Raw genomic sequence first — 17,822 nt, 5'->3', positions numbered from 1 at the left:
GGGTCCCACTGTCTGTGCGGGGTACCCCACACAGCCGGAGGGAAAAGGCTCATCCCTGGACATGGGGCTGCTGCTGATCGCCAGCGCCCTTTGTGGCACGTGGTGCATGCAGCCTTGCAATGGGTTTTGTTGGAATTACTTTGTTCTGTACCAATTAATCAAAATCTTTGCTAGCCACAGAAGTGCCTGCGGAGGAGGGCAGAAAACATAAATGTAAGCAGCATATATTTCATATTTTTGTGGGTATGTTTTTAAGTAATAGAAACCTGTTGTTTATTAGAACAGATTGGCCTGAACCTAACTGTGAAATTTAAATATTAACATTTCAGAGATGTAGAATTTGAATTTAATATTTACTTTCTCAGCATGAATGAGGGCTTTGGGTCTCTTATGATAAATTCCAAGCATTTCTGAAGCTGTCTGGGGCTCACAGGTTGGAGCTTCCTGGAGCCAGCAGCGTTCTGCTCCTGCAGGCAGCTTACTGCATGATTTTGCCTCTTTGCTACATCTAGATATTTCTGTTGTAGCTATTTTCTGTTCATTAACAGATTCATTTTCTGTGCACACGGATTCCTTTTCACTTTTCTTTTAAGTGATGCATCGCAAATTAACTTTGTTATTGTCAAAATCCTGTGAAACCCTTTTAGGCGAAACAATGGAAAGAATACATTCATGGGGATCCAAAGCGCCGGCAAGCGCAGCGCTCTGGCCTGTGTCTGTCTGGCACATCTGTACCTCTTGGCAGCCAGGGATGAGGCAGGAGGACGGACCCCTAATTGAAAAATGATATGGTTCACGTGGACTTTGTTATGCAGACTGATCTGTATTCACTAGAAATCTGGTGCTGATTTGTTTGGCTTGCTGGGAGAGGTGTTAAATCTTGACCTTTTTTGCATGAAAATATTCATGAATTTTTCCCTTGATTCAGGGCAGTAATAAAAAAAATGGGTCTACCAAGTCTGAACGTGAGGTTTTAACTGTAAGAGCTGGATTTTATAGCTCCTTGAACCTATTATTGCTAAATGAACAGTGTGGAAGTATAACCATGGCCTGAGTAAGAGGAGCAGTGTGTGTGTCACAGCAAGGCGCCGCCGAGCCATGGCCCGGCTGAGCTGACTTACAGCTGGCCCTGGGGCCGTGGTGCCACGGAGCAGCACCTTCTGGTGCCGGGGCCGGATTCAGCCACAATGTTCAGAAGAATTTTAGTCATGGCAAACGCTCGTCTTTAACCTGTGACTAATTGTGAAGGCATCTACAGAGAGAAATGGAGATCGCTTGCTGGAAAGCCTCTCGGCCCCTGCCTGTCCCGATCGCTGGTAGAGGTGTGAGCGCTGTAGGCTGATGCCCTGGGACGTCTCTTGAGGCCTGGGTCATACCAGTCTGCATCCAGACCAGCAGGACCAGCAATGCACGGGATGAAGAGTTCCCTCCCATTTTGGGGTGCTCTGCTGCATGCAAAAAGGATATATTTTTTTGAACGATAGAAGCTGTGGAGCTTTTAAATGTGCATTGAAATTGCGCCTCAGTGCCCTGCTTGGCTTAATTTTGGCAATGGGCAGCGTGGGCCGGGATATTTCAGAAACCACCACATCCCATGTGCAGCGCTGGCAGGAAGAGCCTCTGCTCACTAATTAATGAGCATTAATTGATAAAGTTTTATCAAAATGCTCAACCGGGCACTGCACAGCAATAGGGGGGAACACCCGTAACGGGGAGTGTTCTTTAACACTGGGCAAGCCCCAGCCCTTGTTAAAGTAACGAATAAATGAAGACGGAGCGGGGAGCCCTTGCAGAGGCGGCCAGGACCCAGTGGCAGCTCCCGCTTCTTTGAAATCCGCGTTGGAGGGCGCTGGGCCCAGCCCCACAGCCCCCGGCATCGCAGCATGCCTGGGGGCTTCCCAGCCAGCTCTGGGCCTCGGCGTGAGCGGCAGGCCCGTGGCGGGTCACTGCGGGGGAACGAGGCACCGAGCGGGCCCAGCCGCAGGCAGGGCGGTGCTGCACGCAGGGGTCAGAGTGAGCCGAGCTTAGGGATGAAGTGTGAAGCTGAGCATCTGCTTGTGTGCTGCTGTGAAGATAGGCTGGGCCCTGAGCAGCACTACGTCCCTGGAAAATGGGTTTGGGTATTGCCTTTCTGTAAGCAAAGTAGTCGCTGCAATACAAGCTGTTTCTCTACAGCATCTCTCTTCCCTAATTCCATTCCGTACAAAATGGCGCTATTTTTAAATGACGCTTTTATTTTCATAATTAACCATGTAATTGTTGCTTTTCTGTTTCTCCGTTTTGTTGATACATTTGAAGATACCTCATCCAAGTTCGGTTTCTGCCCGGGCTTTTCTATAACTTCCAGAATTGAAGCCAATGTTTCGCAGCTGATACGAAGTTTCGCTGCTGAAGGCTCCTTGAAAACCTGTCAGCCGAAGTCCAGCAGCAGCATCTGTGTGGAAGGCCTCGCAGGGCTGCTCGTTCTTGCTTCAGAGCAGCTCCTGGTTTGGTTGATCACCTGGATTATTTATTATCCTTGGGTTAAATGAAATTTTCTTGAATTCCCCTCCTCTCCCCACTGCCCAGGAACTCACCCTGTGGGCTCCTTCTCCCCTGCCTGGGCTCACTCGTGACGAGTTTCCCCCAGGGAGAACTGATCTGCCTTTTGGAAAACTCAGGAAGGCTGTTAACAGATCCCTTTTTAATGGTAGAAGTTTTTACCAAATCCTACTAGCTGTCGAGCGCTTTGCCACAGTTGTTTTGAAAACAATTGTTGCAACGCTCCTGACCTACCCTTTCTGCTTCGTATCACCGTGCTGTTTCTGAATAATGTACCTGACAAAACCTCTGAAAATAAAAGTGACCCCTGAATGTAAACTTTTTAACTTTGCTGTGAACAATATTCTCCATCCTCACTGAAATTGCTGCTTGCCTGAACATTCCTGATTTCGTGGTTGCGGCAATATCACTGCCTGGGGAGTCACTCAGGGCAGCACACCTGAGCGCAGCCAAAGCCATCGCCTGGCCACCAGGGAGCCAGGCAGCAAGCACGGGCTTTGGGAAGGCGGCCAACAGGGATGCTCCGTGCTGGGAGGCGTCTGGGGAACTGATCAAACCATAAAATAATCTCTTTAAACTTTTTTTGTTAAAGGCATGAAAAGGATTGGTTTTCCCTCCCTTTCGTTACTGGCCTTCTCCTGCTTATGGTACCTATCTCCCCCGCCTTCAAGCTGACCATATCCTCCTGGCTCGTCGGCAGGAGCCTGCCTTGCTGCAAGCACTCCGAAGTCCTTCAGATGGCCTGCTTTGGGTGTGCGGGAGCAAGCAGGATTGCATCTGTTCGGATACATTTCATTTCAAGCTTCCTTTTGTGTTGCAGGGAGCATGGCTCTCTCCAGGCCTCCATCAGGCTTTTCCAGACTTGCCTTGGAAAAAAACCATCTGATTTATGGAAAGACCAGTCAGATAGCAATTGTTAAGAGATGCTTACTCCATCTGCATTTGCAAGCTAACTGGTTGTCTTCATGAATCAGATGAGCCCTATAAGTGTTTTCTACCCAGAAATGACTGGAAGCTTCCAGTGCCTTCTCAGGAAAAACTGCATTTGGTGAAATGAAACCCCAAGTCTTGAGATGTGGAAACTGCTGCAGTTCATACAAAGCATCCCTGAGAGGCAAGAAAATGCAATCTGTTTCTTCAGACAGTTTTTTCCTTCTTGCCTTGAAAAATATCTCATTAGTGTGACTGCTTCTGCTTGGGAAATGCAGAGTGAGCTGGGCTGCCGCTGCACACGGGGTAACCTGAGCTGGGCTGGGGAAGGTTTTCCTTGCACGGGTAGTGCATTGGGTGGAGTCAGAACAATCGCACCATATGTGGCCTATTGTAACGTGCATGTGCCTCGGAGAGATGGAAAATGCTCTAAAAAGTACCCAAGTACCATCGCAGACCCTGTGATGCTGCTGCTGCTACATGGTGCAGTGGCGTTGGGGTGAGATGGTGCAGAATGGCCCTTGGCTCGTGCATGGGGACCGCGCTGGTGCCGGCGCTGGTGCTGGAGGGTGGCTCTGCTGCATGCCGTGACAAGGTGGGAGCAGGGGGAGCTGTGGCACTCGTGGGGTGCGGTGTTGGGACAAGGTGGGAGCAGGGGGAGCAGCGGCATTCATGGGGCGTGGTGTTGGCCAGGGCCCGGTGCACAGCACCGTGCGTCGCTGCCTCTTGGCAGCGCGTCCAGGAGGAGCTCGGGGTACCTGAAATAGCGTGAGTTCAGGGAGACGTGTTTTGAAATTACAGGGCAGCTAGGCAACAAAAAGTACACAGTCCACGCTAAGGCTTCAGCTGTTTGTTTGATGCTTCAGCCAAAAACGGCTTCGTTAGTCAAAATGAAATACTGTAGGCGGTTAATCCTAAACCCACCAGGGATCCTGAGCAAAATGGCAGCACGAGGCAGACACAGCAGTGTGGGAGCATCTGTTGCCATGCCAACCTTTTAATTTAAAGCTATCGCAGAGCAGATGCTATCACATCATAAATATAGGTTTACCTTGTAGTAACGATGCTGTTCTAGACATTAAGTTTGCTCATGTGTAGGGATGCTTGGGACCTGGAGTATGCATAATAAATCAAAGTACTGCGATTAGCTGTATTTATCTTTTGTGAAATAAGCATTAGGCTTCCTTAGACTCATTGCTTTGCAAGAAAACTAGTGAGTTTTTTTTTCTTTTTTCTTTTTTCTTTTTTTTTCTAGAAGGCATCTCTGCACATTGCTCACCTGGCTGTGCTGCTCCCCAGAGCACCCCTTTTCCCCCACTGCACACCCCGTCCCCACAGCCACCCGTCTCCACTGCCCATCGCTCTGGCACTCAGCTCCGCAGCAGCATTGATTGCATTTTCATTTTATTTGAAAGATTTTTCTATAAGTCAAGCTAATGGGCTGTGCATGATGTATACTTGTGAGTCAGAGCTGCAAAGCGACAACCTGGCAGCAGGAGAGGTAACGCGTGCGGCGGAGCGCTGGGAGCCCCGGCTGGCAGGGGCTTGGCTAGCTCCAGACACGTTCTGGGGAACTAGTGTTTATTATTATTCTGGCTTCAGTTTTGTTGTTTCACATCCTGAGATGGTATTTTGGATGTGAAAAGACACAGGGACAAGTTTCAGGTTAAAAGATAAAATGAATTGCACCAACAGCTCCGTTGCCATACCCCTGCCTTTGGTGAAGTTCCCCAGCTCCTCAGGAGGTAAACGGGGGTGTGTTTTTATAACCACGTCCTTCCTACTGCTTTTCCATTTCTCTAATATGCAGAATCTGGTTATGTTTTCTAGTTTTACATTGGTATTCTTAGAGGACAATGAATTTATTTCCCTGTTGTCTAAAGTTCTGCAACGCTATGTGGGTTCTTGTTGCAATTAGCGCCTGTCCTTCTCTGTTACGGTGCTTTTTTTCAGGAATGGGGGCGCTGGGCTTCTTACCAGTCCACATATGGCAGTCTCTTGGTAGAGGCTGTCCCAAACCTAACAAGAGAGGGCAGCTATAATATTTCTCTCTCTGAAGAGGACAAAGCAGAAACGCACAGGAACATGCCCCGAGGCAGGCTGGCACTTCTGGAGTATGGGCAAGAGGCGAAGCGCCGCCGAGTGCGCTAGGGAGAAGTGTCATAGAGCTGCACATGGTACGGGGAGGTGGGCAAAGCCTTCACGCAGAAGGCGCTCTGCAGTGAACGGTGTGCTGCTTGTGTGCGGAACAGTCTGGAGGATGGATGTATCCTGCCTGAACCACTGTTTTCACCCTTACCCCAAGCGTAACAAGAGAAACAACTTTCAGTTTCCACGTACTTGTGGTAAGAACAAGTGCTTGAGCACTGAGTTGGCTGGGGTGAGAAACCAAGCGAGGCTTCACCCTGACGCTGAGGCAGCATCGTGTGCGCGGCCCAGCTCTCTGCCGGCCGCTGAGCAGACCCAAAGCCTCGCGGCTCAGCGTGGGCATTGCAGGGGTTGTGCGAAAGCGCGGAGGGCACTGACTGCAGGGCCACAGCGACTTCCTCAGCCTGATTCTCACGGGGATACTCGGGGTGAGGCCAAACGTATTGGTAAGAGCAGCACAATAAGCCCTGTTTCGGTGAATGGTCCTGCCAGTGAACTCGGTGGCGAGGATGTGCTTGGGAAGTGAACGAGTTCATCTGAATTAGTGAATACTGGAAGGCATTTGAGTTCTTAACACTCTATTTCCTTTTCATGCTTGTGTGAGAAGTCTGTGAGCATCAACAACTTCAGTTAGCTGAAAATTAGTTCCCGAATTCCCTTTTCTGATTTTAGTCCGAGTGGATACCCACGTGTTCTCTGTCTTATATAGGAAAATAACTTATTTAGGAAAAAACTTCTGAAAATGTGGATTTTTACCATGCAGTGTGTGAGTGGGGATGTGGCTCGGGATATGGGGCACGCAGCATGGGCTGCTCTGGGAAATGCTCTGTCGCAGTCCAGCACTTCTTCAGAAGGTCTCAATTTATTAACAATCTACAAAGTGCACACCCCCTGGAAGGCCCAGACCCCTCCCGCAAACCCCATCTCACTGAAGGGTGCTGGAAATCAGCCCTTAATGGGCTGTTTTGTCAGGAATTTTGTCCACTGCTGTGAGATATTACAGATTTTTTGGGTAGGTGGTATTTAAACACTTGCTTTTAAAATCTAATGGAATATGAAAGTACCAAAAAGTATTGTTTAAAAAATGGGAAGCTTGCTTTTTTTAAATTCCAGGTTTGATATGGAGAGTGGCTCCTCTGCCAGCTGCAGCTACTCACCCGTTTGAACTGTTACGGCTTGCCCTGAATTAGCCACTTAGCAGAAAATTGCTGCTGTCTTTACAAACCTCAAAACCTGGTACACGTGTTTAAAGGGAGAGGGACAAAAGACACTCATTTCTAAAAAATATGTTGCTCAGAGAGGTTTGCCAGTCCAAGTGCCAAAGCAGCTCTCAGCACTTTCTGGCAGCTGAAATGAGAAGCACAAAACAGGACCCAATGCAAAAAAATCTGTGCATGTACAAAGACGTGAAGAGGAGGACGCAATGAAAGAAGCACTTCTGACTTTGGCAAGACCCAGTTCTGCGCGACGAAACCGGACTTGCTCATAGAACCAGATTTTATTCACTTTATTTTATGGATTTGCCTCTGTTTTTTGCCTCTCTGTACTGTATCCATGAAGTTATACTTTGTGGTGGGACTTGATGCTGTCTTTGGGACGGCAAATAATGCCGGATGGATTTTACTTACCATTTACATTTCGTGCCGAGGGCGTGCAGCGTGGCTGCGGGGGCGCCACATCGGAGGCAGAGCTAGGAGGGACTCCAGTGGTCTCCCGGCTGTGTACACGGACCCAGCTGTGGGCGCTGCTGCGGGGCTGTACCGCAGCCTGCTCTGTCAGGGAGGTCTGCTCAGGATCTCTCTGGTCACATCTAAGTTTGGCCTGCAGCAAGACTGACCTGTGATATAAATACTTAGAAAAGCTTAACTCTGTTTACCAAATTCCAAGTACCGTTTGCTCCAGCCAGGCTCTCTACCACGCTGCGGTGTCCTTCTGGAGCGCAACGGTCTCGTTTGCGAACCATTACTTCTGCTTCCTTTAGCTGCAGCCCGCCTGACATTTCTATTTTCACAGCTGCTTCCCCACTTTCATCCCCCACACATTCCCTTTTACTACCTTACTGTAGCCATTGAAAGCAATTTGTCTACTAAGCCTCCTCTAAGTAGGAGGAAATAATTCGTTAGCAAATGGCTCGGGCTGTGTCCAGGCAACCCCACGGGGATTTTTTCACCTGTTTGACTCAATGGGCAGCGGTAATTTGATAAATCTCCGTGTAAGAGTGTGTCTCAGCAGGCAGAGCTCCTTGCTGAACTACAGAGTGAAAACAGCCGGGAAAAGAGCAGAGAGAACAGAATAACCCCGTGAGGATCCCTCCTTGGATGGGGTAAGGCTCGCGCAGGGGCTCTGTTTTCCCTCTCCGAGGGTATCGCCGTGCTGCCTGTTTCACACCGGCCCTTTGCTGTATCCCTGTGGCGGTGCCGTGCCCACAGGGCCACTCCAACGCACCTGGGGAGGCCGCGGCCGCCCGGGGAGCCTCAGCGGGGTCCTTGGGGGCCGGGTGGCAGCCAGGGTCCGTGCCACCTTCCCGCGTGCCGTCATGCTGCCGTGCTGCCTCACCGCGTGCCGCCTGCCGCTCGGCTGCATCAGCGCACTGCTCCTCTCAGGCAGCAGATGCAGCCACTCCAGTTCACCCAGCGATGTACCAACATCTTCTGTTCCCGGCGCAGTTGCAAACGCGTGTATTTACCAGGCTGTCGTATTTCATTTTGCCAGCTGTTTTAAAGAGGCATGATTTAAACATCCTTACAGCCGGCCTAGGTGGGGGAGGAGGGAGGGCTTAGGAATTCAGCTCATTTAAAGTAATTTTTAATCTCTCTCCCTAATTATTTAATCACTGAAATAGCACTGAGGATGTGTCATAAATAATGCTACGTTTCTATCTGTTTCCTCAAGCTAGCTACTCACTTCTCAGCCGAGGCACAATGCAGGGAGACGGAGCTCCTTCATCTTTTATTCTGATTGATCCGGGTTCATCTTACCCAGTAACACTAAAGCGATCTGGAGAGGAAACCAGAGGTAACTTTGTATTTTCCCTTGCTTTAACAAACAATATTTTATTAATAGTCACGAACACGTGGGCTTTCACCTTGCACGCAAACGCGCGCGCGCTTTCGGTGCCTTTGGAGGTAGCTTTGTTTGGTACAGGCTGTTCTCTCCAGCACTCCTGTGCTACGCTGAGAAGAGAGCCTGTCAACAGAATAAAGTGAAGCAGTGCCATGTTCGAGATGAAAAGTTGGTGCTTGTTCAGCAGATGCACGGGTATGTGCGTGCACGGTGCTTTCTTTTTGCAGAGGGCTCTCAGATCCTTGCTGGTTCCTCCCGACATCCTCGGGGATGCACAAGCCTCGGGTCAGCCCCTTCCACGTTCAGCAAAGCATGGGCTGTAGGGGAAGGGAAGCTGTGGTCAGTTCCTGGGGGCAGAGCCCCAGCTGGTCATTCTAACCTGGAGCACTGCTCATGATGCAAAGCGGTGCCGACATCCATGTTTATATATGTGAGCTCTGCTAAAGAGCTCCCGGGGTGAGCCCATGGCATGCTGTGGGGTTCCCTGCTTGCAGCCAGGAGCCCACGCATGCCACCGCGTCCCTCTGCTCCCACCCCTGTCCCAAGGTGAGCCTGGGCCACGGGCTTGGTGCCGAGCCAGCCCTGGCACCCTCTGGGCTGGGGTTTGCTGCGTGCTTGTGAAAAAACTCCCAGCGGGGTGTCTCGAAAATACAGCCTTGAAAGCACCATGGGCTAATAATCACCCACTCCTAAGACTGCCTCCTATTTGCCTTGTGGGAGTGGGTTTTCCCCCCACCCTCCTGCTCGCCGTGGAGCTGAAGCACCCTTGTGCTGTGCTGCTACCTGGCTGCGTGCAGAAGGCGCACAGAGGAGCCGTGCCCCGCAGGACACATGGACCGCAGCTCCGAGTAGCCGAAACACCGAGGACGCAGCAGGAAAACCAGATCAAAGGAGAGAGCTGTCAGCAGCAAGACTTGCATGCGGGAATCGTGCCATTTTCAGCATCCCGTCCTGCAGGCAGCTCTTGCTTGTTGTCATCCTTACCCTGAGGGCCCCGAGCTGCTCTGGGGCAGAGAGGTCCGGGTCTGCTGCCGGACACAGCTGGGCATGATGAGAAAAGCACTGGGTTACCCTGATACACTTTTGGTACAAAAAAAAAAAGTCAATTCTTTTGCTCTTTATATATTTGACTTCTGCTTTTACACCTCTCTCTGGCTCCAGGGACCTGGCTAGGTTTAAATCTTGGTTTGCTTGCGTTGAGGGGACAAAACCTGCACCCCTACCACATGAGGTGCACCTTAATGTGGGGTTTAGGGACGGGGCCAGAGAGGGGTGCCCTCTGCAGCCATCACAGTGGGAGGAGTCACTTCGTGTTTTTCCTTCGTACTGTGTTTGCTCCAGCCCAGCAGGCAGAAGTAAGAAGAGGCCTCGGGAAGGGCTGGGGCGGGAGTGCTCGGGGTGGCTGCTGGTGACCTCGTCCTCGCCCTTCTGCCTCTGTTTTAGTTTTCAGCTTTCTGCGATACCTGGCACGGAAACGGCGCCGTTACAGCTGGGATCGCTGGGCAGAGGTGAAGCAGGAGCGTGTGCAATTGCACAGACATGAAGGCATTTTTCTAAGCACTTTTAATGAATGCTTTACATTTTGCATGAAACGCTCAGGCATCGATGCACTCCTCATCAAAGTTTTTCTTTGCATTTCCACGTGAGACGTACGTGGACTGGGTGTTGAAATACAGGTGAAAATCTTGCCTCCAACATCGTAACCCATGGCTGTGAAGAAGCTGCCATGTTAAATAAGAAAAAAAAGACCTGGGGAGTGTAGTCCAGCATCTGAATGCAGGATCAAAGGAAAGACGTACAAAATATTGGGATTTGGAAGCAATTCCTTGTCACATGTAAGGGGAGGAGGCGCTCCCCGAGGGGTGTTGGGCTAACCCCGAGCAGAAGTTTCTCTTCCACCAGCGCAGCAGTCGCAGTGCCCAGGCCCGTGCTCGGCGGAGGCATTACCAGGTAGCCTGCCCTTGATGAAAAGCAACGAAGGTATCGATATCCCTCCGTCCCCGTGCTCGCAGCAAGCAACCAGAGCGAGCAGCCGTGCTGTCCCAGGGTGTGCTGACACCCCGGCGCCTGCTCTCCGGGGACGCAGCTCAGCCACGAAGAGGTGAGCGTGCCAGGTTGATGGAGAGGGCGCGTGGCACTGATCCAGCTGGTCTCGTAGGGGGCACAGCTCTCTGACAAAACGCAGCGGTCATCCCGAGTGAAGGCCGCACGTCCGTGTTGTGGCTTCAAGCTGTGGCACGCTCGGACAAGAGGAGAGGATCTGCGCCGTGCTGCAGACCCGGCTCTCCGGGATTAAAGGTGGGGGCTGCTGCAGGAGCTGCCCTGCAAAAGGGGGCGACTCTGCTCTTCTCTATTAGTCGGTTCTTTCTGAAAATCAATTAGCTTGCAGAGGCAGCCCAGCAAGTCTCTCGGTAACTATGGAGACAGACCGAGGAGCCAGGGGAAAAAAAGGCAGTTTATTCATGAAAAGCCCAAATTCTGCGCTCTAGTATTTTCAACCTTTTGGAGGAGATTAGGGACTGTTTTAATTAGGCAGGCTTCTCGCCTGCTGGGAAACGGTGCTGGCCGCAGTAGGGACAGAAGGAGCTGCTGGTGGACGGCTTCTCGCGGGGGCGGCTGGAGCGGTGCTGCACTCTGTCCCGCTCACAGCCCGCTGCCAGCCACAAGCCAGCCAGCAGAGCTCTGTGTGCAAGCCTCCCCGGTGTCCCCGATGTCCCCGATGTCCCCGGTGTCCCTGGCATCCCGCAGGCGCTCCGGCCTCCTGCTCCGGTGCTGCTCGCAGTGGAGGGCAGGCTGGAATTTATGCACGAAATGTGCTGAGTACTTTCTGTTCCTATTAAAATAACAATCGTTTTGCACTGAAAGCCAAATGAGAAAAGCCGATGATTTAAGCACGGAGCATGGTAATTAGTGCCGGGCTGGCGTCGCGTTTCATGCAGATTCCTCGAGCCTCGCTCCAGCACCTGGCTGTCTGCTGCCTGTACGCCCCTGCCCTGCCGGAGCCCTGCGCAGGTTTTGCAGCAGCACTCCCTTTACTGCAGGTTAACCGATTCCAGGACTTTGGTCCTTCAGGTGGAAGGATCCTTGGCATCCTCAGGAGGGATGGCAGGGCTGTGCAGGGACACCAGGAGCCTGGTGGGGATGGGAGGCCAGCCCTGGCCCAGGGGACAGAGAGGTGGGCTTTGCTGGAAGGCGTCAGCATGAAGCGTGCATCTGGGTTGCACTCAGAAGGGACCCAGCACAGAGTGATGCGGGAGCCGGAGCATCCCTGCAAGGGCTGCTTGCATGGCATGGTTTGCCAGAGAGATGGCTGGGACCATGGCACATAAACACAGCGGGCACCTGGGGACCTGCCGGGCACAGACCTGACCCACGGCTCAAACCAGAGCCCAGCCTCTCAGTAGCAAACTTCAAAAAAAAAAAATCCACTTCAGATCCATAAATACCATGAAATTCAAACCAGCAGCTGACTGAAGCTGTAGCAAAATGACAGTAAAGGTGACACCTCAGGGTCCTGTAATTATTCAGCTGGTGATTTCCACGTCCAATCTGCCTGCTTTGCAAGGCAAAGAGTATTTTTCCAGCATCTTGCTTCCTGCATTTTAACCTGCCCATGAAAAATTGAGATCCCTTATTCGCGCTTATGCTTCTTCACCAGCCAGATCCATGCCAGAAGCCAGCGTAAGTGACAATTGCATTGCAGATGCAGGAGGAGCCCAGCATGGAGTTCGCTTGGCACATACCGGTCCTGCTTCTGCTCACAGCGTCAGGCAAGAATTATGGCAGCAACAAGGGGAAAGCTCAGGCCCATATTTGTCTTTGTGCAACTAAAAGCAGCAGATTTTTCCTCGAAAAAGAAGTAATGATACCTAGAAAGCAGTTGTACATGCATGTCCAGGAGGAGAGATGATGTTTAAGGTCCCTTCCAACCTGAGCCATTCTGATTCAGTGCTGCAGGCCCATCTTCTAGCAGTTAATCACCCAGATTTCCTCCTGAAGATCTTAAAATTTAAATCTTAAACAGCATGTGCTGCAGTGCTTTGCCATGATGGATAGTTTTTATTTTAATGTTTTTAAAATAATCATTTTTTATGAAGTAGGACAAAAAGATAGAAGTGAGGTGCCCAGCCCCAGGTTTGCAGCGTGCCCCAGGAGTGCTGTGGAGCTCCGCTGGTGCCCAGGGCACTTGGAGGAAAGCCTTCCCGGCTGCCGGGCACCAGAAATACCAGTGAAGTCCCCTGGGTAGTAATGTACGTGGTGTTCAAAGAAAATTCTTTTTACCATTTTGTTTCCTTTCTTCCCAGTTTTGTCCAGCCTCCGTTACTATTTCTGTAACGACGGATGCCAGGCGAGGCCGATGCGCATCCCTCTCCAGGTGGGGCGGTGCAATGCCGGACAGGCTCTCGGCTCATCTTTTCCTGTCTTAAAATCTGCGGCTGCTTCAGCGTCCCTTGGTGCGTGGTGTCCTTATGCCCTTAGTGCTGGTCCCCACCAGCCCAGGGCTGCTCCAGTTCCGCTGCCAGCGTCCCAGGAGGGAGGATGAAAATATCGGTGGATGCCCAGGGGACGACGAGTTGCCGGTGAGTGACAGACCTGTGACGTTCTGTATAACATCTGCAATTTCATCTGCTTCTTTTCTTAAACCGTTATTGAACACGCTCATGCAAACTCCTGCACTGTTTCCCAGTTAACCCGTTATGATTTCTCCTCCATCGTTCCCAGCAACATTTCCCCGTGAGCTCTGTGTACCTTAATACTAGCTGAGCTTGCAGGGGCTGCAGGCACCCACTGCTGCCCAGCACCTGGCTGGGGCTCTCTTCAGCTGTGCCAGCTGCATCCCAGGGAGCCCTTTTAGTTTCAGGGTGTGCCCTTTGGATCTTACAAGGCCGAAGTGAAAACTGGTGGCTTGTGGGAAGCATGATGCCGTTGAGGTAGAAATGCTTGGAAAGATGCTCACAATCTGGCCTGGACCAGGAGCGAGACCAGAGGCTCAAACCCAGATTTTGATGGGAATGGGGCTGGGACCTGCTGAGTGCTGTGCCACGTGTCCTGCAGACCAGCTTTCCCATGAAATAATTGGTTTCAGAAAGACCCAGTTTTGTGCCCGTCCTGCTGTCGGCTGTCTGAGCCTCCCCCTAGTGTCCCAAGTCCTGGTCTGAGTGCCCGGGGTGCCACCGGCCCCGAGGAGCTCTCCAAGTTGGTGGCGTGGAAGCCTTCAAACACCTGCTCAGCACAGCGGGCTGGCAGTCTGCTTTCTGTGTACAGCTACAGGATGGTGCAAGATCCTGCTGCTGGGATGTGGTGGCGCTTGGTGGCTGCTCAGCCCCCCAGGAAGCCCCAGGGCTCGCAGGAGCAAGGTGGGCTTGGGATGAGACCCAGGGGGACCCAGGCTCATGTACAGCAGCAGCTCCTGCTGCACTCTGCCATGAGCTGTTTGAGATGAACCCCCTCAGTGTCATAGGGCTTGGGGAAAGCTCCACTTTCCTGGAAGTTGGGAAAAAAAAAAAAAAAGAAATGCTTAGTTCTGTGTCCTAACTTTGATTTTTAGCTGCCATGAAGTACTTGTGCCCGTTGCAGTGGTGCTTTCCCTGGTGCCCTCCCAGCCTTGGCGCTTCCTGCCTCCCACCAGCCAAAATCTGCGTGCTGCAGGGAAAAGATGGGAAGAGGTTTACTGAGCTTTGAATGGCAGAATCAAAGGAACTAATTACTCTTTATAAATAAACAGAAAATATTTATGATGGCTTGCATTTGGAAGGTATGATGGTGATTTAGATTAATGCTCTTGGCTGTCTCGCAGTGCTCGTGGCCAGAAATAGTCTTGTTTCATGGGCAAAAGAGAGAGCATGCAAAAACCTCCCAGTACAATTTTGGAGAGAATCCTTTAAAATGAATAGCACGCAGCCCAGAGAAGATGACCCATTAGGAAGAGCTGTTCCAGCAAGCATCGTGCTCTTTCCCTTACAATTATTTGCCTGCATACCCAAAGGCTCTGGGGTGCTCCTGAACGTAGCCTGGTGTCAGCTGGCTGCCTGCCCTCGTGCTGCCGAGCCGGAGGGTGGGTTCCCGGTGCACTTTTTGGGAAGTCGGCCGGCCCACAGCTGGCTCTCTCTGTTCTGAGTCCCTGCTTGCTTTACAGTTTGCTGGCCCCGTGCAGCAGCTCTCGCTCCCCACCAGCCGCCTGGGACGGCGCCTCGCCCCCTGCCTTCCTCCAGAGACCACGGCCATGATGCAGCATGCCCGGGAGGAATGTCAGGTTTTTATTAAGTCTTTAAAATTGGTAGTTTTAACCCAAATGAATAGATATAGATCTGCACTGTCTGAACAACCCCAACCCAGTCACTGGCTCTACCCAGAAGTTTCCCAGCACATTCCCTGCTCCCCCTTGGGTTTCCTCTTCGGGGCGGTTCGGAGCATTTCGACTCCACGCGGCTGAAGCTGGGGCTTCCATGCAGAGCATGTGAACATCCCCGCAGTGACAGGACAAGGAACGTGCTTGGGAAACCCTTTTCAGGCAGCTGAAGGCGGGGAGCGGCAAGCAGAGGGACAGGCGAGGCTGGGCGGCCGAAGGAGCCTCCTGCACAGGGCTAGGCAGGCGCAGAGGCATTGCCTTTAGCTCACCCGCATGCAGGGATGGGAAATTCAATTATTTCAATTAATCAAAGACATCATCCCGCTTCCTCGGAGCACCAGATGATAGCATTATAAATTAATGAATAATTTTTTAGCAGGAACTGCTCAGAAAGTTCTTCCTCTGTAGCTGTCCAGAATTCGGGCAGATGATAACGTAAGAGCGATGCCTAAATTATCCCCTCTCGCATCAGAAGAGAGAAACAGTGAAAGGGAAATGAACCTGGAAATTAGTTTGATATTGGAGCTGCTGGTGAAGGAGGAAACCCGGGCTGAGCAGGCGGCCGAGCCCTGTGCACCCTCGTGGCCGGGCGTGCGCCGGCCCTGTGCACGCCGGCAGCGATGCTGGGTGAAACACAGCGATGTGATGGTGCTCAGCTTGGCTCTGCCCAGGCTCAACGCTGTGGCAAACCGCAGCAAAATGTGTGTTTCTTTTATTGCCATTCACCTGGCAATCTGGGTGCTCGTTGTGCTAGGTTCCTTTTTGTTTTCTCCTGTGAGAAATGATGGAGGTTTCTTTCACTGCTGCAAACAAACCAAAAATCTGTGCTGGTGCCGTCGAGGAAACCCGGGGATGACACTGGCAGCTGCTCCCTGTAGGGTCCACAACACACCTCCCCTGTAGAAAAATGATTTTTTTTTTTTCCTCTACTCTCTCTTTGCAGTACACAACCTGTAAAAGCTTTCAACAGCATCATCTGGTGCAGTGCCACTGAGCTGTGCATGGAAAAGAACAGGCTTTGAGGCACAGCCTGTTGTCTGAGGGTATTTTGGTCCATCACCCCATACCTCACGTGCTGTAGAAAAGCAGGTAACAGGCAGTTTTCATCAAAGCTCTTCTTTCAGGAGCGTTTTAATAAAACCTGACAATGGCACCGGGCTCATCAGCACAGTATAACCACACGGAGTGCAATATCTCCGCTATATTTTCTGTATTTCCTCCTGTATTTTCCACGGGTTACTAACTTATGAAACACGCCTGGTACCAAACCTGTCCATGTTACATATTTACAGAATCAAACACATTTGTGAGTGAGTTCAGTGCTGCCATGGTTGGGGGTAGCAGAAACGTGCCTCGGAGGTGCTGGAGGGCACGGGGATACAGCAGCTGAGGTTCGATTCAGTAAAAGAAAGAAGGACTCTTCTTTAGTTTAACCGTGGCAATCCCACCTCTAATTAAAATTAGACATTCTTGATTGCATTCTAAATGGATCTGATGACTTTGTTAATGCGAAGTGACAAGGCGGCTCTGTCTCTGTCAGCCTATGAAACATTAGAGCCGCGCTCTGGCTGGGGTTTAGGAGGAGACGAGGACGGACTTCAGTTAAAGCCCCTCGGTACTGGAGCAGGAAGGACCGACCGTGCGAGCAGCTTCGCAGCCATCCCACCCGACTCCAGCCCCGGGAAGCCCTCGGTCAGCATCGCCAGGGGGAGAGCAGTCGCGGTGCAGGCACGTCTCACCTGGCAAGGCTGGCCTCACGTTGGCCAAGCTGAAGCGACGGTAAGAAAAGAAGCCAGAGATGTAGTGTATGCTCTTTGCCCTAGTGATAAAAGCATAACTAGGGCGCAGGGTGCCCTCTCGCAGGTTGTGTGCCTCTGTTTCCTCTGCAGAACCACTCCCTCCATCCCTGCTCCTGCTCTTCCAGCGGGGCAGCGCCAGTCTTCGACCTCAGCTCCTCAGGAGCTTGCTGCTCTGTGCTGTTTTGTATTTACCTGCATTGATTTTCACCTGCCATTTTGTCACTAAAGGCCTGGAAACAAAAGACAGCAACCAAGATACCCGTAAAACGCCCTTCTTCACCGCAAGCTGCTTTCCCACTTGTTTCTGGAGTGAAGCGCAGTGCCGCTGCCCCATCAGGTGTTTCACACGCAGCCTCTGCTCTCCAGACGAGTTATTTCTCGTTATTATTCCTCCGCCCCTCTTTACTCTGACACTTTCCCTGCCCCTGCGAGGGCTCCCTGTGCCCCGCTGTGCCAGCCCGCTGCCCGTCCTGCTGCTGGGCCCTGGCCTCAGCCCTGCCCGAGGCCACAGCTCCGTGCGCCCATGGGGTGAAAAGGGTTCCTTTGGCACGTGGCCTGCTCGGCGTAGCAGCTCTCAGCGCTTTCAGAGGTTGGTGTAAAGCACGTGTTGAGCCTGCACAGTGCAGCTGGAGAAGATGGCTCTCAGACAATGTCCTTCATTCAGATGCATTTCGGATGGCAAAATTGCTCCCTATTCTCTGCCGACTGTCAGCGTAATAGTTCTCGTGTCACAAATAAATTCTGACATCTGGTTTTTGCAAGGGGCGTTGAAAAGGATGCGGATAATAAGTCCAGAAATTGTTTGATTACCCGCCTTCAGAGGCGATGCTCTGCCCACGAAGCACCTCGGAGCTGCGGCAGGGAGCCCCTGGACTCCTCATCCTCGTGGGGAGAGCTGTGCTTGTGGCCTGGGGCAAGGGGAAGTGCCACCGGTGTTTTACATTTCTCCCACTTGTACGAAAGCTTTCGTTTCCCCTACAGGTTTACAAAAA

At 51.7% G+C, this 17,822-nt stretch overlaps 1 protein-coding gene across 1 annotated transcript; it reads left to right on the top strand.

The window, feature by feature from the left end:
- The first annotated feature begins 5,132 nt into the window (after positions 1-5,132).
- On the top strand, positions 5,133-16,107 carry LOC308198862 (uncharacterized protein). The gene is made up of 7 exons (XM_080602044.1): positions 5,133-7,942; positions 8,512-8,634; positions 10,133-10,980; positions 12,987-13,057; positions 13,162-13,262; positions 14,819-14,935; positions 15,975-16,107. Exons 4-7 carry the CDS (start codon positions 13,024-13,026, stop codon positions 16,023-16,025), a joined length of 303 nt encoding a protein of 100 aa, XP_080458170.1. The 5' UTR covers positions 5,133-7,942; positions 8,512-8,634; positions 10,133-10,980; positions 12,987-13,023; the 3' UTR covers positions 16,026-16,107.
- The last annotated feature ends 1,715 nt before the right edge of the window (positions 16,108-17,822 follow it).

The sequence above is a fragment of the Anser brachyrhynchus genome, assembly GCF_964034855.1.
Source record: "Anser brachyrhynchus genome assembly, chromosome: 8".
NCBI classification, from domain to species: Eukaryota; Metazoa; Chordata; class Aves; order Anseriformes; family Anatidae; genus Anser; species Anser brachyrhynchus.
This window is presented reverse-complemented; position numbering and strand designations above follow the sequence as displayed.

Excerpts from the sequence above, each read along its gene's own strand:
- LOC308198862 (XM_080602044.1), top strand. The coding sequence starts at position 13,024 with ATGCCAGGCGAGGCCGATGCGCATCCCTCTCCAG. Across the intron at positions 13,058-13,161 it reads CGATGCGCATCCCTCTCCAG|TGCTGGTCCCCACCAGCCCA; the intron begins GTGGGGCGGTGC and ends TTATGCCCTTAG. Across the intron at positions 14,936-15,974 it reads ATGCCCGGGAGGAATGTCAG|TACACAACCTGTAAAAGCTT; the intron begins GTTTTTATTAAG and ends CTCTCTTTGCAG.